This window comes from Poeciliopsis prolifica, unplaced genomic scaffold (genome assembly GCF_027474105.1).
Source record: "Poeciliopsis prolifica strain line A6 unplaced genomic scaffold, Auburn_PproV2 SCAFFOLD021, whole genome shotgun sequence".
Taxonomy (NCBI): Eukaryota; Metazoa; Chordata; class Actinopteri; order Cyprinodontiformes; family Poeciliidae; genus Poeciliopsis; species Poeciliopsis prolifica.
In genome coordinates, this window is record NW_026562396.1 from 6284016 (window position 1) to 6309692 (window position 25677).

Genomic DNA, 25677 nt, shown 5'->3' on the forward strand with positions numbered 1-25677 from the left:
AGATAATGTTCGTTCACGCTTAACTTTTCCCCCAGCCCCACCCGAAGTTAACATCACCCGAGATATCCTTCCTGCCACCTCTGTCCTCGCTCACTTCCAGGTCGATGCGTTAAATCTTTGGACGCCATGTTCTGCCCTGACTGAGTCGCCGTTTCCCCATGCTGAAAAAATTTTTGGGGGGGCAACAGCAGCATTCATTTCTTTTCATTTTAAATTGACATATTATGCTGTTTTCATCTGGACGCTGAATGAAATAAAAATATCACTGCATGTAATCGCTGAATGAATAAATGAGCTCAGCTGGCGGGTGAAGAGGCGGATGACTAACCCTCGCTCTCTGCTTCTCAAAGGAAGGACATATGTGCAGCCGTCAACATGCCATGTGAGACTCTGGGACTGTCTCATGTGGCGGGAATGTGTCAGCCTCATCGCAGCTGCAGCATCAGTGAAGACACGGGCCTCCCCATGGCCTTCACTGTGGCACACGAGCTGGGACACAAGTAAGGTTTTTGTTGTGCACTATCATTCTCGCAATAAACAATTTTCTTTGTGAAATAACTCAGCCTACATTTAAGTGGCTGTTTGTCTAAATGATTTGGTCAATTAACTTGCTTTCATCTGCATTTTTGTTTTTTTCTGCGGCTTTTACTTTTCTTGTTCCGCCACAAATTCAGCGATTCAGAAAATGAAGCCTGGCTTTATTTGCAGAGTGCGGTCGCTCGGGGGGTTGTAATTTTGCTTTGTCCACATCCCTGATGATGATAATAATGGGATTTTTTTTTTTTTTTCCATTTCCACATGAACTTGCAGTGACACCAGATTTTCTCTTAATGTTTTCTTAAATTAAGCCATCAACATTGAGGGCTTGTTTATTTCATTTCTATGTATTCCACTTTATTTTGCTGAGTGTTTTCCTTGTTGCTTCATTAGATTTTATGACATTAATTCAGATTGGGTTTGTTTTTTTGTTGTTGTCCTAAAGCAGAAACTACCCAGTGACAACAGCAATGCACTAAAGATTACAACATTGTTTACATGAATACTTTTCATTAATGCATCATTAATTTAATTATACAGTGGCTATGCACAAACTGGTAATAAAGTATGAACCAATTATCTGCTCAACTACATTTTGATTTAAATTAGTTATATGAAACCTTGATTAAATAAAACGTTGGCTGTACTTTATGAGCCTGACTCTTTGCATTGTCTTCATAATAAAATGACCTTCAGTCTCTCTCCCTCCCACTTGATTGTTGTGCAAAAGTCCTGGTGCGGTTGGATCGCCACAATAAACTTTACTCAAAGTCACCTTCAGCACTTTCCCTTTGATTATGTTAAGAAGGAGCCTTTTTTTCCCCGCTCCAGCCTCACGGTTAGTTCTGTGTATCTTGGGGATGTTTGTCAAATGTGATACCAAGTCTTGGATTGACAGAAGTCAGTTGTGAATGCTGGGCCTTTCTAAAAAGGGAAAATGTATTCATCAATTCTCCAGTGGGCTCACAGTCAAAGACTGTTATTCAGAGGTTGAAAGTGTGACGGTACAAGAAGCTTTCTTGCAAAGAAAAAGGTAAAAACACTGAGCTACGATCGGTTCGGCTTAGATTCTCATTTCCCCTTTGGGCCGTCTGTGGTTCCTGAGAACATTATGACACCTGCTGCCTGTTGTGTACAAAAAAACTTTTGTTTTACTATCTGATGGGTTCATTTCATAACCCATCAGATAGTAAAACAAGGTTAATGGGGTAGCTGCCAACTGTGTTTATATGGAAAATGTTTATTACCTTACCTCAAGCTAAAAATATCAAGAAAAAACAAATCTTGATTCTGACAGAATATAAATGCTTTATTAAAATATCCTTTGTAAATCCCTAATGAAGATCCCTATATATATATGTTAATCTTTCATTTCATATCCAGAAATGAAATAAAATATGTATGTAGTATCAGATGATCCAGTCTATTGAGATGCAAGTCAATTCAGAAATTTGAGCGTAAGCCAATATGTGATTCTGTGAGTTGAAGTGTGTTTTAATATGACAAGACAAACCAAGCGAATTATATTGTGGATCTCGGTGTCTGTAATTAATTAACTTAATTAATCCATTTTTTTTCACAAACAAGATTTCTCAAAATCGCAGACCTTTTGCAGAACCCTGTTTTCAACTGTGTGGAATAAATTAGTCATATTACAACATCAAAAACCTGGCAGTGTGTGGATGTGCCCAACACTCTCAGCAGTGAGCAGCAGAATGCGTTTTTGCTGCTCACTGCTGTTCATATTACATCCGCCCTAAACACACTCCATCTTCCTAATTGCTGCTCTGTTCTGGTCTCTGAAAAATGTCCTGTCAACTACATTGAATAACCGCCAAAGTTTTTGTTTATTGACATCCATTTTCCTGAATCTACACATATTTACCGTTAACATTAACAAAGGTGAAGAGTGTTTTCATTAGTTGTGATGGTGCTTCAAAAGACGATGTAATTGCGCTACGCTGTCAACCTGTTAACATCTGTTTGCCTCTTGGCTCCTCTTCTCCTTTCTTCTTCTGCTTGTCGTATTATGTTTTACAGCTGAAATCCCAGTGAGGCCAGTCATGTTCATGTATATTTTACATTTATTTCATTATAATTAGACAATCTGATGGGGTATTAGAAAAACAGACATTTATTTACACTGTAAAGAAAGTCGGATTAAAAAATGTAGGTGACATGTCAGCTGTATTTGTGTGCAAAATGAGTCGTTTCATTAGGGTGCGCTGTTTTCATCAGAGTAGAAAGAAGTGAGAGCTTGCAAAAGCTGTTCTGCCCATTCGCTTCAAAATGAATAACTTTCGCATTTTACCTGTTACATCACCGTCATCTCATTTAACCAGTCGCTGTTTTGAAAACGTGAGCTAATTAAATTGCTGAGGGGCCAAATGAAAATGGTACAGAGTCTGCAAGTCAGTGTTGCTTCCAGACATTTAGGGGAAGGTGAATTTCCTTTCAAGTCGTGGCATAAATATGGATATTTATTGTCTACTATTTACTTTGTTGTTTTCTATCTTTGCAAAATATTGAGCAGGGGGTATTATGTAACGTGTTCATGTTATAAATAATGTTATCCCTTCATCAAAGACTTGTCTAGTGTTGCTTTGGTTCTTCTATGAATGTTTAAGAAATCCTTGAACCCATAGGAGCCATTCAGACGTACCAAGCACCGCCTATTTATCCAAAATTTACTTTCTGCCTAACACAGCACCTTCCCCTATACCTCGTCTGCACAGCTCCTGTATATTAGCAACAACAGCGATTAGCAAACACCTCGTGGTGTGAAATTGAAATTTTAAGTTATGTTTGATATATAGAGAATTCTTAAAATGACTGAAGGTAACATTGTGTGTGTGTGTGCGTGCGTGCGTGTGTGTGTAGGAACCTTTCTGGAATGTGGCAATAAACCCTAAAAGGAAATGTCTGAGCATTCTTAAAGTTACACTGCATTTAGGGGTCAGTCTTTCAAAAACCTTTTCTACCAGTGAACCTGTGCAGCGCTCGATCTTTCAAAGCTTCTGGCTTTCTCGGTGGATTAGAAACTGCCTCAAACTCTTAGTATTGATTTCAGAATAAAGAGCTGGGCAGGGAAAATGCAGAAATTGAAGTTTGAATTAAGTGAAGTATCTAACAGTAATCAATGTGTTGTGATGATGTCCTTCTCAGCCTTTCTAATTAGATTCCAACAATCATTAAACACTTTCCTATTCACCTCACAGACGCTTCCTTGCATCTCGGCTCCTTCGTGCAACAGTTAATTCACTCGGCCCAAGTTTTAAACTGTGACAGGTGTTAGTTCAATAGTATGCTGCATTTAAATACTAATAAAACAATTTTGCTCCCTGAATTGGAAGCTTTGTGTAGTATGCATGCAGCCGAGCAACCAGGGAAATTCACCTGGTTTCTCCTCTGCAGTAATTCACTACAAAGTCTGAATATCAAAGCAAGCTGTGCGCCAGGTGATAAAGCGCCTAAATGAAAATAAATTAATCTTGTGAGACTGGTAAGAATTGCTAAAGATTATGAAACATATGCACTAGGGTGAGAGGAGTTGGCTTTTCCGCATATATTTAGAATTTCCTTTCAAGGAGCATCTTTAGAAAACCCGTAGATACGCCGGGCTGAACTTCATTCTGAAGGGAGTATTCATGTTGCTGCGCTTTTATCCTCAAGAAGAGCACAGCGCCGCCGTACCTGTAATGTGACGGCAACCTTTATTTTCTGGAGAGTCTTTCGATAGAAGCGAGCTGCAACTAACAAAGTGAAGAACAAATAGGCCCGTGTTTATCACCGGGTTGCACAGATTTTATTTGTTGCAGCGGCTTTCTGAGTCAATACTGCTGCTCCCACAGTGAATGAGTTGAACATTAAACATTAACTTCAAAGCTGCAGAATCCAAACAGTTTGCAGACAGACAGACCCACGTGTCTCCTTTGTTGCTAAAAGTAGCTTTATGTTGATGTATGTACTGCATGCCATGCCCACTCACATTAATTTCCCCTTTTGTGGGATTTGCTTTTATGTCGCAGCTTTGGGATTCAGCATGATGGCAACGGTAATGACTGTGAACCCATTGGGAAACGACCTTTCGTCATGTCTCCACAGCTCCTGTACGGCACCTTCCTGCCCCGGTGGTCCCGCTGCAGCCGTCAGTATATCACCCGCTTCCTAGAGTGAGTGCTGCTTTAAATGTCTGACCACACAGCTGTCTCAATATGCAAGGTTTTGTGATTCAAAATGTTTTTCTCTTTCACCCATGTTAAATCACACCGGGCTGTTTTACAACCCTTTTCCACTAGAGCCTATATGACTGACAGTCTTCTGACATCGAGTCTGCGTGCTCGCCACCCCGGTGAAGCAGGTAGTGAAAGTAGGGGCTGGTACCAGTGAATAACTGTTGTAATCAGTATTGTGCAAAATAAAACAAAAAAGACATGAAAACTAATATAGCATTTCAAACATTATCTCAGCTTTGATGGGACAGATAAGTTGCTTTTACCTCCTTTCTTCACCTTGTCATATAAATTTATCTCACTCTCTCCCTAACATTAAGTCACACAAATCCTCTTCATATCCATCATTACTTCATCCTTTAACCTTCTGTGTAGTCCTGCACTTTCCTTCTTCAAGCACGTCTTGAATGCACACCGTGGGGAACCATGCATCACTTCTCAACTTGTCTGTTTAGGGTAACGCCTTAGAAAAGTTCTTGATATCTACTCTGCCTCTGGTATTTTTCTCACACTCGCCATCTCCAACATCTCACATCTAACTTTTCAAAGTCTGTGCAGAAGATTTTGACAAGCTGGCAGAAAATATTCAGCTCAAATGATCTTGGCCGAAGTATTTTTGATATCTTTGCGCACGTCATGTTTGGAGAAAGGAAGTTTCTTCACGCCCACTAAAATAACCATGCCTAAATTTAAATTTATGTGAGTTATGATGCAGCATATGGGCATTCATAAAACAAAATGAGAAATTCAAAGTAGACGGATGTGTTTCTGGGCAGTAGTCCCACACATGCAGCCAAAGAAACTTTTAATTAGTCTTAAAGAAATAAACTAAAACCGCTAGTGTAGCTCACTTAACCATATGAGTGGCATCCAGCTGGAAATCTATGGAAAGAAGTAAAGATCGGGTTGCATGGAATGGATCCCCAGAACCTTTGGGATTTAAAAAAACAGCTCATGTGGACCGATGGGTAGAAATCTAATTTGAGCAACATTGTGGAGAGTGCACACAAATCTTATTACAGGTACCATTATCCCCCAAATCATGCTTTATACTAAACTATTTCATAGGTTTCTAAAGTCTGCTCAATATTTCCGCTTAATTTTGTATTTGTAACTGAAGTTGTGGAATAAATTGCTTGATATCTTTGTGGATTGCTTTCTTGCTGCAGACATCTGCCTTCTAATGTACCTAATTTGAAGTGGGGCATGATGTGAAATCGACTTTTTGAGCTTTATATCGTGTTCTAATCTTATTCCCTCATTAAAAAAACGTCGCTGTGAGTCTTTCACACGTCTTTGAGAAATATTTGAACTTAATTAATTTTTTTAAGAGGTATCTTAAAAAAGCCTTCAGCTTTAGGACACCACACAAATATTGACACACTACTTTTTTCTATAAGTTGCAGCAGAGCTTATTTCAATTAAAACAATTATTCAAATATTTTGCATTGAACCCTTTTAACTCCACCACTGCTGATAACCTATAAACGACATGGTTCCTATGGCATCTTTAAGTTTCTGTGACTGAGTGTGTGGGCTCTGTCTGTGGGAGTCGGTGCGAATTAACAAACACACCAAAAAGTCATCAATAGATCATCCAAAAGGAAAGAGAAGAAATGTGGCAACTTTCTGTTTCTGATGTTCAGGATTTCTCTTCCTGGCAAATAGGGAGTGTAGCAGCTTGTTTCCCTGCAGGTTACCTCCATCTCTTTCCCCATAGGTTCACCAATAACTGGAGTTTTTCAGCTGCTAAGGGAATGTAACGGGCTATTGCTTCGGGCGAAAACTAAATCAAAAGATGGCTGCACTTCTCCAAGTAAATTTTGGAGTGCAATGACTTTTTAGGGATCCCAAACTTTAGACATCTTGCTTTTACAGAAATACTTCTGAAATATAAATATAAGAAAACTAACAATATTGACACCAATTGCAACAGCTCACAGTAAATACTCATCTAGAGCCAGTGCAGCTTATAAACTACACAGTAAGGGAGGACTAAATGAGTTCGTTTTTCTGTGCATACACACACACGCACACACACACACGCCCACACACACACGCACCCACACAAGCTGGATGCACTTGATGTTTTTGAATTGTATCAGCACGGTTTGAAATGAGTCGTGAAAACCAGCGTGATCCATGCTTGCTGTGTTCCAAACATTCATTGGAACCAATGAACTTTTCATAATTCTTAGATGTAAAAACAATCTCTGTGTGGTGACACAAAATACAACAAAGACACGAGGTCCCCCCCCCCAAATACACAAATATTTGTCAGAATCTAAGAACATCTAATAACAAAACTACTGAAATTATCGTGCATTTTTGTAAAAACTGAACTATTGCCACCTGAATTAGATGAACCTGTGAAATGGTGCCTATGTTTTACACCTTAGCTGACATGTTCATCCATTCATGTTGTGAAATAAAAAGTCTGCTTTTACACAGAGTTACGGATGATACTTCCAAGTTTGCTCTCTGAACACTCATCCTCTTGTTTACTACAAAACATTGACAACTGCCTTCGAATCCTTTGGTAAAAATAGCACTTTGATACTTCCTCATGACTCAACAAGTACGTCCCCCTGTAGACGACAGAAAGTGCAAAACCTTATTTATGCACATCCTGTCCTCATAAACCATTGTTGCTGCTAAATGTTCCCACTGTGGCTCTGATATCTTAAAGCCTTTTACTTGTGAGCGTTGTAGCATAAAATGATGTATAATTGAGGTCTACAGCTTTCAAAACAGAGCAGCATGGATGTCACTCAGCAGGGGTTCAGGGACTCCTGCTGGTACATTGCTTGAAATTAATTCGGGTGAAATCTCTGCAGGCTTCATTTCCTCTGTAGCTCATTTGATAAAGGGAATAAGGAGGCTTTTCTTTCACTCAGGCGTTTTTTTTTTTGTTTTTTGTTTTTTTGCTTGGATTCAATTAGGTATTTGTTTGAGTCTTCAGATAATTTACTATACAATAAAAAATTGTAGGTTTGTATAGTTATTTTTATCTTCTCTAACTGAAGTAAACTTCTCAACGTTAATGCAAGATTTTTGACGCATAGACAAAATAATTATATTTTATAGTCTTTTACAACTGTGGTTCACAAAACATCAAGAGAATCTTCAAAACTTTGTGCATATTTGATTTCTGCCGTCAACCTCTTTGAGGTCAAATCTGCCGTAAATTATGCGTACGATGAACCTGAAGCGATAAGCTGCAGAGAGGTTAAACAAAATGTTCTTGTTGTGCAAATCACTTTAGGTTGTTAAACCAAAGTTAAGATGTCAGTTTTCTGTGAAAACTGAAATCACTGTTGTTTGGAGTCAGTTTTCTCTGACCCTTTTTCAAAAAGGGTCTCAGTTTAAATGGTGGTGCAGCGACGTCTAAACCTGGAGAAATTCCCCAATGAGCGTCCAAAAATACAGCCGGGTTCCAGGCAAAGGACATCGTCTGATAGATGTGGAAACCTTTGCACAAGTTGAATCAGACAAATGCACAAATTCACGTTGTCATGCTCACTCTATCTAAGAGTGAGCATGTTATTCTACTCAGTTATTCTAAATAATCAAGAGGCTTCAAAAAGTTACCAGTTTAAACCAGATTAATGCCCCTTTGGACTGTTCTGCATTTAGCTCGTAAAAGCTCTAAAGATAGTCTGTGAGTCACATAAAAGGAGGTCAAAGTTTTGTCATACTTTCTAACTTCTGTTGTTTTTCATTAAAAAAGGGAAGAAAATCATCCTGGGTTTGCAAACTGCTGGTGATTAACTGAATGTTATCAGTTCTTCAGGCTTTGTTGGTCAAAAACTGATTGTAGAGTCAGTCTGTTTAAATAGCGCAATCTGTTTAATGCTGCATTTGTTCTTCGCCTCATAGGAGCGACTAAAGCCGAGCATCCAGAGTATGTTTCCGCTTGCTTATCTATTTTTACAGGGAACAGTTTGTATCTCTGTCAGCTATACAGTCAGCTGCTGACATCAAAGTTCTGATTCTGGCTTCCATCGCACAAGTGTCGACTGTCTGAAATGATTCGGGATCGTTGCCCCAGTTTCTCAGCTCTAAGCATCTGGAATTCATTCAGAGGCTGCACAGCTATTTGACAGCATGGTAGCTCTTCACTCCATGGTAAGAGGTGGAGAACAGAGTCGCAGGGTAATATTTACACATGTGGGAGTCACAAAAGCTCCTTGTCTGAGGATTTTGTTGAGCTATTTGGAATAATGTTTTATTTGGAACAGACAGAAATACTTGGGAAACACAGCTTAAGAAATCTGTTCATTACGCTCAACATTGTATTTGTGAAATATTTGGTAGTGAGAATAAGTTTTTTCTTGTGTATTTTAATGCTGAACCTACATGTGAAACTTGCTTTAATTGAATATCTGTGTAAAGAAAAGGCCTTTTACACATTTCTTTGACATTTGACGTACAGTGATATGAAAAAAATTACATTAGAGAAAAATTTTCTGACAAGAATACATGAATAGAACAATCTCATAATCTGTCCGAAATTTCTCTGAAGGATTAGCTCTCTCTCTAACGCTTGTACGTGGAAAATGAAGAATTCTGTTTTTGTGGGATTAATTAAATATTTTTGAGTAAAACGATCAATTTCGACATGAACCATAACCTAGAATCAAATACATTGTAAACTATTTGACTGCAACTGCTTAGCTAAAAATTGATGACAAATGAAAGTAGAGCTAAACAACTACTGGACAAAACAGAAAAAATAATTCTGGGCTGAAATAGTTCAAGCTGATTATGAACCTAAAATATACAAAAAGTCTTTCAGTCTTAAAGTATAATTTTGGTGTTTTAAACTCATTTAAAAATAGGTCAGATTGCAGTAGACTCACAGAAAATCGACAGGACAATTTACTTTAATTCGGCACATTTGGTTTGATCTCCTTGGTCTTTGCAGTTAGGATGGGTTCTCCAGATGCTTGTTTCCACACCTGCCAGCAAAGGTCAGATTCCATCTCTTGGCTGCTTGGCTGGCTAAGACGTTGCCTTCAGGAAATATAACGCCTTCAGGTTTTTCTTTTTCCTCTGCATTCTTGACATCCTGGAGGTTTTTGCTCTTTGGGGGCAGATATAGCTTTTCAATGCATTGAAAACTTTTAAAAATAGTTATCAGAAGCTTAAACAAGAGAATGAATGTGTGTCTAACAAAAAAAAAAAACAACAAAAAACAGACCCGTACAAAAATATTTGTCACAGCCATAGTCTGCAGGAGTTGATCGAAACAGTGTGACTGGGTTGGCTCTTTGTAAACTCCGAACATCTTTTTCAGAGTTTGGTTGTGCTTTTTGAATATACCATCTTCCAGAGCAGGAATGGTTGCAGGATGCTGATCAATAAACAATGGCTTTTGACAGCAAACAGGGGGTCTGTAACTTATATTTTCACATCTTTCCACTCTGCAGTGCATTCGCCTTCCTTTTCTCTGCTCGGTCTGTGCCACTCGGTGCAGGACAGGCCCCACAACTCATGCTAACAAGGAGGTTTGATCTGGAGGTGTCGTTTCATCAGGAGCGTAGGAGGCCATGCTGAGCGGAGGGCTGATATTATCGCATGGAATGGCTGAGCGTGAACAGAACAGAGCCGTCCTTTAATTTGCAAAATTCCAGCGTCTGACTGGCCATAAAGGACAACTTCTTCCTCTCACTGCCCCAGGACCTGGAAAATTCACGCACACTATGCAAATTAAAACATATTTTATAATGTGATGCATTGATTATGAATGTAATTTGAGGGATATAGATGGAGAACAGTGGTACACATTATTATTGACGAGACATCTAAGAGTAATTGGGTGATTGTTTTTTATGAATGCTACAGCCCAGCCTCATGAGTTGCTACTTCGTTAAAATTATTTTATTTCATTAAAAAAAAAATTCACAGGAGAATGTTCAGTTTGGACAAAGGTGAAAGTTCTTGCATGTTCAGATATGTTTTTTCTCTTAAAAGATAAAATCATAATTTGAAATCTAATCTTTCTACCTCCTTACTAAGACAGTTTGTCTGACTGAAACATCTTGAGTCTAATTCATACATCCTAGTGCCTTATTGTCCACAGAGCCTGTGACACGCAGCACCATTTTTCGTCTGCCTTGTCTGTCTGCTTTGGCGGAAACATTAATAACCTGAGTTGGAGGACTCAGGTTATTGCATCAGACATGCAGCAGATGAAGAAAACAAATGTTAGATTGTGAGGAGTAAAAGAAAAACATTGTGGGGAGAGATCTGCTGTTTTTCCAGGAATGTCTGGAATATTCTTGTGAGAATTGTAGCATTAAGCAACAAAAAAAGACCTTAAATGTCCTGTTTAAAAACCACTTTCAGGCATTAAATTCAGACTCTGCTACTGATTTGTCCAAAATACAATGGGTTTTTTTTGTTTTTTTAATCTAACAAATGTCAAAAGTTATTCTCTTTAAGGTTTTAGACCTGGAAGGGACACAGTCATTTTATCCAGCATATGTCCCCAGATTGTGAGCCAATTTTATCTTTTCCACTTGCTAACAGTGAATGGCTGAAAAATAATAACCCACAGTGAATTGCAGACTTTTTGTTGTTGAGGAACGAATATCAGCAGCAGCGACTCGACCAGCTCCGTCTCCTGTAACGACTGTCATCAGGTCAGCCACAATACCTCGGACCCATGAAGAAAATGTTCAATAACTGCAAGTCAAAACATAGCCTACAGGTTTTGGTGAGAGTTTGCATTGCTATTCAGGTTTTATCTGAAAATGGGGAGAATCAAGTTCTCAATGGCTCATTTCTTCCCTCACACTAAAACGAGATTACAGAAAACACAACTCAAGTCAGTACAATTTCATAGTTATGATGCAGAAACTCATTCTTTTAATATCTGCATCAGTTTTATATATATTATATATATATTATATATATATTATATTATATATATATATATATATATATATATATATATATAATATATATAAAATATATACCCCCATATATACTTTATGGGGGTAACTGCCCCGAGGGCCCCGATGACCACAGGCACCACTGTGGTCTTCACCTTCCAGGCCCTCTCCAGTTCCTCCCTGAGGCCCTGGTTTTTCTCCTATTCCTCTCCACCCAACCAGCTAAGGTGTACTCTCAATGACAGGGTAATAACAACAGAGCAGACCCACAAAGGCTGGAGACTGAACAATACTGGAAAGGCATATGGGAAAGGGAGGCGTCCCACAACAGCAATGCACAGTGGCATTTATATATATAAATCCATTTCCACATACTTCTGCACAAGACATAATATAGATAAGAGCAATTGTATTTCTAGATTACAAACTAATGGATGTCGAAAGCCTCCGAAACTAAACAGGGTGTTTGTTTGTTTGGGCACATATTTACCCCATTTATCTGATCCTCCTATGCAATTAATTTGAAAGAGTTCTTTGTGATGAATTGTTCAGGCTGCCATCCATGTACTTGAAAACACTCCAACTTTGTTTGTTTGTATATAGATTATTAGGTTATGGAGGTAATGAAAGCAGATTAAGATAAACGGCACCTATTTGATTGCGGATGCAGATAGTCAGGAGAGTCACACAGTTTTCTCTGGAAGCTGACGGAGCACAAAGACTTTGCTAACTTTTGGTGGAATCAGAATAGATCCTTCATGTCAGAGCGCTGTCCAGACAACCATGAGTCCTGTCACACACATGCCAATATTTAAACAATCCAGTTAAAGACCATTTTGTCAGGTATTGAATCTTGACAAGACATTCAATTTAGTTTCTTGTCAACTTGCTCTTAACTCGTCAGTGAAAGAATTTTTTTGCCGTTTTGACGTGCCGTATGTTTTCTGCTTTCTTTCTCATGGCTGTATTTAGACTTCTTTTGAATACTGCGTCCCTCAACGAGGGCATTAATTTGCAATTGATTCAGACTTTGTAGCAAAAGATGTGATCCGTATTATTTACATTAATATTTAGCTGTGAGCTTGTTTTGCTCGCTGTTCCTGGCGCTTTGCTGTGATTTTTGCTTCAATGCCTCCATCTGCCAGTGGCAGTAATGTAAACCCAGCAGCACCAAGCTGCACTTTGTGTTTGAATTTACAATGGATTTGTGTGTCTCCACTGGTAAAACAAACGTGAATTCACTCATATAAACACTTTTTATAACGCTGTCACTTTACAGAGCCGCACCAAATAAAACAGTTTAATAAAAAAAATAAAATAAAGTTTGAGGTTTTCTGTTCCATTTTTGCATCTTCCACTTATTGTTTCGAAAAGGACATTTGTTTTGTGTCGTATGTAATTGCCTGCGGGTGAAGAAATAGTTTTCATAATTTTTTTGCTGTTTATTCAAGGAGAACCTTTTGAAGCATTCCTGAATAATTCATAGAAAACTCTTAAACGACTGCTGCTTTAATTTATAAAGCATTTCCGTAGGTTTTCAGGCTGGAAGCTGCTCTGCAGAGAGTGGAAGCCGAAAGAGTTTCGGAGTTAAGCAAATTCCTCGAAAAGGAGACATTTCGAAACTTTCCGAATTAATAATAATAATAATAAAAAAATGAACTCTTTCTTTTCATTTTGCCCTCACAGTCGTGGCTGGGGTTGGTGTCTTGATGATGCCCCGGTGAAGGACAGGCTGTCTCTGACCTCGATGCTTCCTGGAGTGCTGTACAGCGCGGTCCATCAGTGTCGCCTGCAGTACGGCTCCGGCTCTCGCCTCTGCGATGACATGGATGTAAGACGAAACTGTGTGTGAACTACAGTGCAGACAAATGTTGATAAATTTGTAAATTGCAATTCTTTTCTGTTTAATATAGATCCACGACTAGTAGCAATATATTTCAAGCAACCATTTCTTTCATTTTTGATTATGACTCACACCAAATCAAAACCCCAAACTGCTTGTGTTGTCACCGTTTGTAATTGTTTTTTTTTTCCTTAGTCAAAACATTTACTTATCTAGGTTATACAACAACATGCATAAAGACTGAACAAAAAATATACATGCATTTTTTAAATACAATTTAAATTACTGAACCAAAATGTTATCAATGCAGATTATTTATGTATCCTACTACAGAAGCCAGCTGTTGTTTAAAACAGCTGGCCGACATTTTCCCCTCAATTGATTGAGAGGAAAAAGTGTAGAGTTTTGTGTTTGCAAAAAGTACCAAGAACCTGGTGAGTAACCATATATTCCCTTGGACATTGTGAATAGGACCAACATCAGGACCGACATCACAGATGACCCGATCGCCAGAGTCGAAATATTCTGAACTTTCTCAGCACAGCCACAGGCTAATCGCCTCCATGCTGCAATGATGCAGTAAATTATTCAAAAAGGAGTCACGACTGGGTGTTGGGTATTAGCTGCAAGCCATAATTATCAAAATAAAGAGGAAAAAAAAAACTTTTGAAACGTAACAGTTTGTATGTAAAATATTTATGGATTTCCTTTTTTAAACGAGTCACTAAAACAACTATACTTTTTATTAGTATTCTGTTTAATTGAGATGTAATATAGAAGTCTCTGTGTTACCCTATGCACTTTAATGAAACAGATGTTTTTTCCCAACTTTTATGATGTTGCAGACTATTTTATGTCTCTGATCAAACATTTTGATCGCATGCACCAACAGACACTTTTAGGTAAAAATTTCAAATAACCAATGTATTGACAGTTTTTTACTCTTATTAGTATTGGAACTGGTTGAAATGATACCGACCCTGTGTTCGTTAGAAGAAGAGATGTATTCAGGGAAATCTAACTTTGTACATTCAGACAAGGATACAGAAGCAAAGGCCAGCAGAGAAATGATCAAACAAACTCCCTTCCTCACTTTCTAGCTCTTTTTAAGCCGATTGCTCTGAGCAAACCGCAGCAACTTTGTGTGAAATATACTTCTCCATCAGCAGAAAAAAAAACTAAAGTCGAGAGAAAAAGGAGACACAATCTGACTTCGCAGTTACTAATGTAAAGGAACCTCCCAATTAAGTTTTTCAAAAGTATTTCAGTTTCATACATCGGCAAGAAATCAACTACTTCCAGTCTTCATTGCAAACTGCAGCTTACCGAATGTTAGCCCCAAGGTGCATTGGGCCATGAATGTGTGTAACAAGGCGTCTTTTTCTCGTGTGTTTATAATTTAATACTCTTTGGCACTGAAGGCACATTTTCTGTCGTGGATGAATAACGTTTGAATTGTTGTGCCGCTTCCTCACAGCTCTACATTTGACATGTTTTCAGTCATGGCACTGGTGAGACATGATTTGTATTTTTATTTTTTTTCTGATCGGAGCATCAGCATTAATAATTCCTGTTATTCTACTTTAGGAAAATGAAAAGTGGGAGCTCTTGATCCTCTCTTTTCGTCCATCAAAGTTAATGCGTGGCTTTTCGTCTTCACTACATTTCATAAAATCATTTGTCCAGATAAGAGCTTCAAAGCTTCCTGTGACCTTTCAAATATTAGCGCTCCGATAAAGGCAAGCTGCCCAAACAACAACAGAATGAAAAACTTTTTAAAGTTATACAAGTTGTACTGACCAAGAAACACTATAACATTCTTATAGGCTGGACATGCATTCAGTCTGTCCAGACACCAGGTGTGGTGTTGTATTAGAAGTGGTAGGAGTTTCAGTATGTGCATTTCTACAGAGACTGGTGAATAATTACCATTTCAAAGGTGTCAGGCTTATCCAGAATTTCAAGCTTTGACTTTTTTGAGAGCATAACCCCGCCTTCCTCTGAGCAACTTAGGCTCTGAGTTACGGATAATGATGGAAACTAAATTAGTCAAATTGAAGAGAAACATTTAATTAAAGATTAAACCCGACAGTATATAGAAAATATCTGTTTTTTAATTTCATTAGAGGATTGCATTAAAGCTTATTTCTCAGAGTTGGTTTTCTAGTTCATGCCATAGTGGCATCACATTTTCAAACGGCATTACAGCAAGAATTGAACTTTTTCTGTTTTATGTTTTGTCCAAAAACAATAAAGTGGTTCTTATGAATTTTTACTTTGTTAGAAGGAGAAAAAAAAGATACTTTGGCATGCAACTTTATATGCAAAGATTCAAGTAAGTGGAGAAGAACAGGAATCGCCTCTGAATTTAGATGGAAGGAAGATTGAGATTTCTCAATCCCTCTGATTTACCCACAAACTCAAGATTACAGCCTTTTGAACAGAGAATGTTCTGCTATGACAAATAAATGCACAACTTGTGCTGGTCTTTCAGCTCTCCATTTAAATACAATAAAGAGACAAATGTTTATTTTTTCTTACTGCTAACTTTGTCTCATTCTCCAGGCTTTCTGACCTGCAATCACAACCTGGTTTGGTTTGATTATCTGAGGGCTAAAGAACACAAGATGCTTCACCATCATTACACAAAACGCACGCACCACATTGTGATGTCTCCTCTTACAACAAACAGTTGTATTTGTCTGTGGCCCTATTTCAGTACATTTATATAAATATGCATAAAAATGTGCAGCCTCTCCTCTCTTCCTGCTCTGCCCTCCTGCATCCAGGTAACTCCCCGCCTTTATCGACCCACATCAACATATCAGCATATCACACATTTAACACTGTTACAGCCATTCAAATAGCCATATGATTCTAAACTTTCAGATCGGAAGTGATTTATGTCATTTAGAATATCTTACAATACTATGGCAAAAAGTATATTATGCTATCAATTGCAGACAACTCCCTGAAGTCCTTTTCTTAAAGAAATAAAACAGCTGTTGTCAGAGCTGTTTCTCTTCAGGCCTACTCTAATAAACAAAGAAATAAAAACTGGACTATAATTGAGGTGGCTGCGACTGTCCTTTGTTCATTTTCACCTATTTCTACGCCGTAGTAACTTTGACACAAACGAATGCTTATACAAGTCCCTCACTCTGACTTACACAGTCAAACATGAATATGTTTCTCATGAAAATGTGGGGCAATATCTCCAGTATATGTCTGCGTTTCTGTCTGTTTATGCCTTCATAGCACAGCCTCTGCTGCTTGATTGACTCAGCTGGGAGGACAGACTCACCACTATCTGTCAACAGGCCCAATCGTCGAGTAATTGGCAATTGACCAATTTACTCGTTTTTTATTTATGGATGATTAAATCTAGCTAAGGGACTTTTTCTTAATAGCAAAAGAGTCCAACATTATGGAGTCACTATTTCCTCAATAAAAACACCCTGCATTAGACAACAAGTATGTCACCATCAGTATGAGGTCAGTCTCTTCTGAAAGGAGTGTGGTGGGACCGGATTTAATATTTATAATGCAAAATAATATGGCGACTGGTGAGACCCACTCTGTCAGGAACCCTTACGAATCAAGGTCTGTTACAAGAGGAATCACAGAAACTACAAACCTGACTGGGTGAATGGGTCACCAGAAAACCCATGACTCTGTGATGGGGAAAAAAGCTTAATGCTCAGACCTGCCATCAGTTACCGGTGTATTAGACGGTCCAAATAACAAGAGAGAAGCCATAGGTTGCTGAAAACGAAAGATCCAGGTCAGAACCGAAGGATGTCAGTCTAGTTCTTGTTCTGCCTTAGAGAATAGGGAGCATCAGAGACAAACATCCTGGATAAAACTGTCTCTAGACGCGCTCAGTGAAATAATTTAATTCGATTCAAATATTCAACTAAAAAACACGCTTTTCTAGTCCCAAGAGGAATCGTAGATAGTCCTTGCTGTGTGTGGGCAATATCGCCTGTCGCAGTGAACAGCAGACGTGAAGGAGCCTCTGACAGAATATACTCTGACACCGTTGGGCAGATAAAGAGGATTCTCTGGGTTGCCTATTATCTCGCTTCCACTGAGCAGTCTGGAATGGCTCGGTGAAGTTTGGCACACCATTTCATTGGTTTCTGTTGTAAATGTAACCCATAGAACCAGCCCGTAAAGCACCACTGCTCTCTTCAGCTGTAGGTCCAGTGTATCGGAGTAACACAACAATCTATTAATTGGGGGACAGAAAAACAAAACATACCGATGCGTCACGTTTGTTAGGCATTTGAGTTTAACCTTGCTTGGCCAGTGAGAGCCCAACTGTCAGTGGATCCACTTCTTTCAATACGCTGGACCGTAAAATTGCTTACTCAACCCTAACGACTTGTTCTGTACTGCTCAGAGGATACAAGGCATTTTGCATATTTTTTACATCCATTTTCCCCACTTGGATTGTTTGGCTCCAGATCAGTACCCAGCGTAGAAAAAACCTTTTTTATCAGCTTGTTAAATTTTTTCTCATCCATTGGCTCTGCTATTGCTACCATGACAGATGATGATTTATACATGCACTTGAATAATGAGATGACCTGGACTGTTTTCTTTATGTTTGGACCCGCAATGAATTTCAATAAGACAAAATTAAATATCGATCAAAACCACAACCACGAGATTCTCCATTTTTGCTGCAATAATTCAGAGTTGACCACAGCCACAATAGTGCAGAACTTGCTGTAAACTGGGGGAGAGCTGAACCACACTGTAAATGGTTATAGTAAAACTTGACAATGGAGAATTGGTTTAATTTAACTAGGGCACCACATTCAATGTGCATGAAGCACGATTGCCAGTATTTCTGTCAAACATTGTATAGTGGTTGAGAAACAGAGATACTGTAAGATTTAGTGGGACGTCCACATCCAGACTGAGACAGATGATGACAAAACATCCAAACAAGTAGGATGCAAAGGCTCTAAAAATCCAGGGCAAAAGCAATGCTTAAAAGAGGAACAAGTAGAAACCTGAGAAATATCAACAGGACGGCGGTCGTGGGACTTTGACAGAACAGATTACAGAAACATATCAATCTGACTGAGTGCAATTGTGGGAAAGGGAACAGAAAAACAACTTTGAGCTTCTAGCCCTGTTGTTTATTCCTCCAATATCATAGATGGAAATCTGTGATAAATCAATCACAACTAGGCAAGTAGAAGAATACAAATGACTATGCCATAAATGTTTGGATATTCCTGCTATCTGTCAGAAACAGTGACTCACTGTCTGTGACTTTAGACCAAAAAATATGGTTGAACTTTATATACTTTAGTTGTTGTCAGTGTTAACAGAAAACTCTGTGTTCTTTCAGGAGAACATATGAAACAAAAATAGGGACACATTAAGCTTAAGGAGTGATGCTTATTGGCAAGGCGGCATTTTGCATCTTGTGTATGCTTGCATTTTGAAGAGGGCGTGATGTAAAGAGGAGGATGTTATGGAGTGTCAGAAACATTTCTTGGTGCTTCCAGGAAATGAGAGAAACATGTGTGCCAGGAATGAGTTTAAACAATGACCGAATGTTCCAACCAAGTCTGCGTCTTTAAATCACAGCTTGGGGTTGACGAGGATGCAATGTTTTCTACAATAATCCCTCTCTCTACTTTCTGAAAAGTGAGGGTAATGTGAGTTTCTGAAGCTCTCTGACCATCTGACAGGAAGATCTAATGGGACCTACTTGCGCCTTAAAGTCACTGTGGATTTGAAAACAGCCTATGGCTTTGTTGCTACCCCTGTATCTGTAATTACTTCATCTGGGCCCGACATGGAGCCTCCAACTCCTATGAATCATATGACATGACCTGGATTTAAACTAAATTAAAACTCTTTCTGCAACTTAGCCTCAGATCTTTTGTTGTGTGTTGTGCAAACTTGGATTAGTCATTGCATAAGCGATTAGAGCAGTCATGGAAAATTAACTTTGACTGAATGCCGCTGACATTGAGTCAGTGCAAACGGTAATCTTCTGTAGGTGGACTCCTTTTGCTGTCTTAAAGCTATACTAAATGTTTTTTTGGAGATTTTTGTGCGAATACAGCTTCTTCCCAGTAAAATCTCAACACAGTGCCAGAGTTTCTTTAAACATAAAGCACACAGAGTATTTGGGGCTTGAACAACGGATGTTTTTAACACAGAACCAATTAAGACTAATCACATTCTTCCATGAGCTGCGTAGTAGAGCTGAGCTTTACTGCACTGTTTCAATAAAGCTAATATAGGGTTTGAACAGATTTACAATGGTCTTTAGCAGAGGCACTGAAACTTTTATGAACAAATCCCAGAGTTCCCAACAGAGTCAAGTGTTTTTATGGAGGGGTTGAACAGTTGCTGTGAATATTTTTGTTTTGCACAGAAATTGGCTTATGATCCTCAGATAAGTTTGAAAAATAGAGAAATTTTAAAATAGCTTAAATTTGCATCATTTGCATCTGATCAGTTTGTGTGCTGGGTTCTTTGAAAACATGAACACAATTATGGTTTGAAACAGAACAAATGTTGGATAGAAAATATTTTTATTTTTTAATTTTTGGGGGGGAACAAAATCTTTTTGTTCCCACCAAGTTGATTGGTGTTGCTACAAAGCCGAATCTCTGAAAAATTACAGTATTGCATCAAATATTGAGGCAGGATAAATATTAAGAACAAATCAAATGGAGCACACTTAAAATAAACATGAATAATAGCAAGCAAAGCTAAAATTTGATTGGTATTTATCAATATTATTGTTTTAAAAACTAAAATTTTTTATTATTTTTATTTTCTTTGTCATTTTGATGTTGTGTGAAGAACTTTAATTTGTGGTAAAATACGGTAATGTCCCAACTTTTTTCCAGTAAAATAACTGATCTAAACATAATATCTTGCTCAAAGATCAAGGACTGTATAAAATGTAAATCAATCACCTGTAAAGGTTGTTTTTGTGACCAAAGTTGGAGTTTCAATTCGCCGTTTACGTGCAGTTAATTAACTTCTGGCTGCCAACCGTTTATTTGTTGTCTCTTCTTATCTTCTTATCTCCTTTTAAAAGAAAACCTTATTTCTGAGATAGTGGCATGTTTACACTGTATTCTTTTTAAGAATCAACTTTTTAAAGGCCAACAGCATGGAAAAAGAAGTATATTAAGTCCAAGGTTCTTGGTTTGAAAGTTAGTTGTGACATAAACACATTTGTGCAAAGTAATTTATTAATGGACATGAACCTTAAATATCGACCAGTGTTAAGAATAACAAACTTTTAATTTTATTTCAAACATCTTTTATCTGTAGACGTTTTGGCAAATGATGCAAGGATTTCTTTTTTTTTTTTTGTCACCTGAATAAACTTTATCACAGGTGAACGTTTATCATCCGTCCTTGTATTTTATTTCAGGGACACAAGTTTTTATAAAACTAGTATTCTTGTCGACATCCAATATAACTGGTAGCATTGACGGCGGGGATAATTCTGCTGGACGCAGCTCTTACATATTGTTCATATATCAATTGTGCAATAGTTTGACAGCTGCAGTATTTTTAACTTACTGCATCAATGACTTGCGCTGCAGTCCGCCTGCTAAGTTGGAGGTAAACAGGAGCAAGACGTGTAGATTTATTTTCTGAACTCTGTCCATCATTTATTTGTCTTCTGCTCGTCAGAGGTCGGGTCATCTTTGGTAACAAATACAGGAAGGAAAACCAGAAATCCTTCTGCAGATAAATCTGTGGGGTCCCAAAGGCATTCCCAGGCCAGTGGGGAAGTTTATCCCTCCAGCTTCAGAGGAAGCAATCCACCTTTTTTTAGATTAAGAAGAATGTCATCAGACTTGCATCAGCAGTTACTTCAGACTTGGCTCAAAACTGCTCCAGTGCACAAGGGAAGGTTGTAGCTTATAGATGTCAGCAGAACCAAAGTGTTGAAGCCGACAAAAAGGCCCGGATCTTCCCAAGCCATGCTTTGTGATGGACTGGTGACCTGTGCAGGGTCTTTCTCTCATCAAGGAAAAAGTGGTACAGATGATGGATAGTTCCCAAACCAGGCACTGTATCGCACAAGTAATAGTGTTGGTTTTTATTTCAGTATTCCAGCACTCCATTCTGTCTCCGTGGTTAAAATATTTATATATTTTTGCTTCCACTTGTGTGAAGCAAATCCTATTTATTACCGATTCCCTTCACTCACAAATGTCTTTCCAAAAATCCCCGTCTCTCCAACCTGGAATATGGTTTAGAGGACTACATGGTGGAAGTGCTAGCAGTACTGCTGCTGACTTTTGTTTTTTTAAGTATACTAGATATCAGAAAATGTATAAAACCAACCAATTTTTTTTTGCAGTTCTGTTGAATAAACTGTTGACATTGAGGCTTAATTATTTGTTATAGAATATGGTCAGTCGTAAATAATAGGTGCTTTAAAAAAACAGTTTAGGAGTAACTTTACACCTTGATGAGTAAGCCTGGGTTTTTGTGCTTTGATCCCATCTAGTTACTGTAGTTTAATCCAAATTAGTTTTACATTTATTATGGAAATCTGCAATCCCACAAAGACGTGGTAAACCTAATTAAGCAGCGTGCCGTGAAGTGACACATTAATCACTCTCTGCCTTCCTAGGATGTGTGCAGCACTCTGTGGTGCACCGTCGGAACGACCTGCCACTCTAAGCTGGATGGCGCTGTGGATGGAACAAGCTGTGGGGAGGACAAGGTAAATACTCCGATTCGAAACGGATCTGAAGGCTTTGCTAGTCAAAAATGTCAATCTTCTATTTCTACAGGGAACTGTTCTAGTTCAAAGAAATGCTTTGCTCAATACTTTCTTTTTTTTTTTTGGAGTGAGGAGTGTTGCACTGGAAGCTGCACTGTGTGAAGATTACAAGAATCCCCAGAGATTTCTTACACTTCAGCTGAAAATAATTCTATCTTGACACCTAAAATAAGATTCTTTGACATGTTGGAAATGACCGGTCTCTTTCAACAACATAATACTTGAGCTAAATAAATCCTGTCACACTGTTATTAAACCAAGCCTAAATCAAACGAAATAAAATCACCCTTTTAGCAGAGCAATACAACTTTGTGTTTCTAGAAAAGCATTTCACATGAAGTTTTCTGGATTCCCACCAGAATTCAGCTTGTGCTGAGTACGTTGCTCACGTCCCAGCCTGACATCCTTTGCCACTACTAATTTAGTAAACGAACGCTTGCGATAGCACCTCTGTCATTTCTCGTCAAAGTCTGAGATTCATCTCAACTTCTGCATTCCTTGTGATTTCTCTTGCTTCTTATTTTTACTTGCAACTTACAATGGGGCCAGACAACCTCACCTGTCTCTGGAGTAACACCCACCCAGTTCAGACCCAAGCAGCACGAAAACATAGCTGCACTCATTTCCCGGCAAATTGAAAGTAGATGGTGTAAAATGCAAAGATTATAGAGGTCTGTCTTTCAAGTAAACATGGTGTTTGTTCCTCCAGTGGTGCGTCGATGGGGAGTGCATGCCGGCAGGCCTCAGGCCGGAGAGCGTTGACGGCGGCTGGGCTTCTTGGAGCGAGTGGTCGGCTTGTTCCAGGACGTGTGGAGCTGGTGTCCAGAGTGCAGAGAGAGACTGTGACAATCCTGTGTGAGTTTAACTGCTTCTATTTAACTACGGTAGAATAATTATTTTCCTTTACTGATTAAAAAAATTCAACTTGTAAAATCTGCTATCTTCACTATCCCTCTTGGTTTTATTTTCTTTTTCTCTGAATCAAATTTAAAACTGTTGTGAACAACGCTGTACCAGCACAAAATGATTTAAATCCCTCACATATCCTACTGTTGGTCACGTCACAGCAGGAAAGACTTTTGAGAGACTTTGTGTTCCCAAAAAGGTTTCCTCACATGCAGGCCTCGAGCTCCGGTGTCCTGCAACTATTAGGTGTGTCTCTTGCCCAGCGTGACTGAATTACCTCCCCACTGTGCTGTCAAGTTCTCCATAGGTTTGCTAATTAACTGGTTATCTGACAGAGGTGTGTCGAAGCAGAGGCAGATCTATAAGTTGTGGAGCTCATTACATACATGTAATGAGCTCCATCGATACTTTGTGGAGCCACTTTTATAATTGTAGTTTCTTTGTTTAGTTTGCATGTGTATGTCGCCAATAACTTTGCACGAATTGTCAACTGGATTGAACCACAAACTTTGACCTGCTCTCATCAAACATGGTGACACACTTTGATCTGAACTCGTCTATTGCATTTTTAACTTTATTTTTTACGGCTACCGTCTTCCTGGACAGTCAAAGCTCCTCCCTGTCTGAAATGATTTGTGGCCTCTTCCAAATTTAGTCATTCCAGATCTGGAATTTGTTTGTCCATATTTCAAACACCTTCGATCATTTTCCCTCCACTAGGTACAAAAAAGCATCATCACAGCCTGGTTCCGCCAACTCATCCTTGCATTTAATCCTTGTTTGAATGCAAGGTTGGAAGAACTTTGTGGTAAACTCGTAATGAGACTTTGGATCTTAAGACTTGATTTGTCTCTGTAAATTTTGTTTTGTTGGAAGTTTTCTAATATGGAAGGAAAATGATTGATAAGACAAATAGTGTGAATTAGCCTCAAATGGACTATGACTTGTTTTTTATATTGGTATCAGTTCTAGCTTTTAAATAAATATGTATAGATTCTAAAATATTCCAGTTGTTTGTTCAGTATTTCAAATACAAATTGTGTCATTCTTTACAAGTCTCACTAAAACAGCTGGCTCATGAGGCTCACTATGGTTTTAGTCGCATTGCATAATTCAAAAGTAAAATACTATTCCTTTATTTCAAGTTAAAATGTAACATAATAAGGCTTTGGTGATACCAATAAGAATATGAAAATACTGTGTATTTTATTAGAGAAATCAAACCTAATGCTCCACTTCATATTTTCTTCACTCTTGGCCTATAAGTCCTTGGAAAGCAGGAGAAATTAAAAATGTAAGAGACGGCAGAGCAACTGGCCCACTAATGAAGGGTGAGAGAGGCTGCGCTTTTATTACTTTCCGTCAAAGAGACATAACTTCAAAGTTATTCCACGTCTTATCACCAGAAGGTCCGATAATAGCTGTCCTTGTTAGTGGCTACCAGGGCACATTTTCTTGAAGTATGCATTACATAATGGTGGTGGAGGACATGAATTGCGGAGGTCGTGGAGCAAAAGGATGAGAGGTGAAACGCACACTCTTTGAGATTCTACCGGCCCTGTGTGTGTTTCTTCACAAAGCTGCCGTAACGCACATCTAATTATGATCAATGACTTGAAGTTATTTTCAACACATGGCTGCTTTTGTTAATTACACTCGACTGCTCCCTGCTCACTAACGCTGACAGCTGAAACAGAATAGCATCAGAAATGAACCACTTGAAGATTAAATTTACACGAAGCCGCGGCGACTTGGCGTGACCGTTGACCTTTGACGCTACTCAGCTCTTCAACAGTACCTGCCCTCCAAATGTCAATCACAATTCCCCATTTTAAAAAAAAGAAAAAAGAAATGATGAAATTATTCATTTCACTTGGATCTTTTACCCCACCATCCAGACAAGTCAGTTGTCTGGGTTTAGTAGCTTTTAGGTCTGTCTTTGACCTGCATGGATTTGGCCACAGCCAGTTTCACATCATTTTACATCCTTAATTTATTGGGGAAAAACACGACCAAATAAAAAAGGAAGAGACGGAAACCATGTGCATTAATTCATAATTATGAACACTCCTTATAAATATTGAACTGCATTTGTTTCTTTAAATGAGCTCAGTGATGACTGTCAGAGAGACATGAATCCCTTAAACCAAACCGTCTTATTTTAGCGAATCGTAAAGCATTTAACTCAGCAAGATTTTTTTCATGATCTGTATTGCTTTGAGTAGAATAAATGGTAAATAATTGCTGATGTTACAGCTGCATGGGATTTTATTTTTCAAGCAGCTTTATCATTTGTATGTTGGACTTTCAATGACTCCCTATGAATTCAACGGTTAGTAAAATGACTAATGTTGAAGTTGGGTTTTGTTTTTAAATTCTGATCAAGCTAGTTATTTGATACCAATAAGAAGCTTGTTAATGTTTATGCTGGATTATGGTGATGTAATTCATATGCATGCTTCG

At 38.4% G+C, this 25677-nt stretch overlaps 1 protein-coding gene across 1 annotated transcript in view; it reads left to right on the forward strand.

Moving 5' to 3' along the window:
* LOC129369534 (A disintegrin and metalloproteinase with thrombospondin motifs 7) overlaps positions 1-25677 on the forward strand; it is a 119458-nt gene that overhangs the window by 35102 nt on the left and 58679 nt on the right. The window contains exons 7-11 of the mRNA XM_055045019.1: positions 351-500; positions 4566-4709; positions 13355-13499; positions 22156-22248; positions 23018-23163. Of these exons, the coding sequence (XP_054900994.1) occupies positions 351-500; positions 4566-4709; positions 13355-13499; positions 22156-22248; positions 23018-23163 (678 nt within the window). The remainder of the gene's footprint in view (positions 1-350; positions 501-4565; positions 4710-13354; positions 13500-22155; positions 22249-23017; positions 23164-25677) is intronic.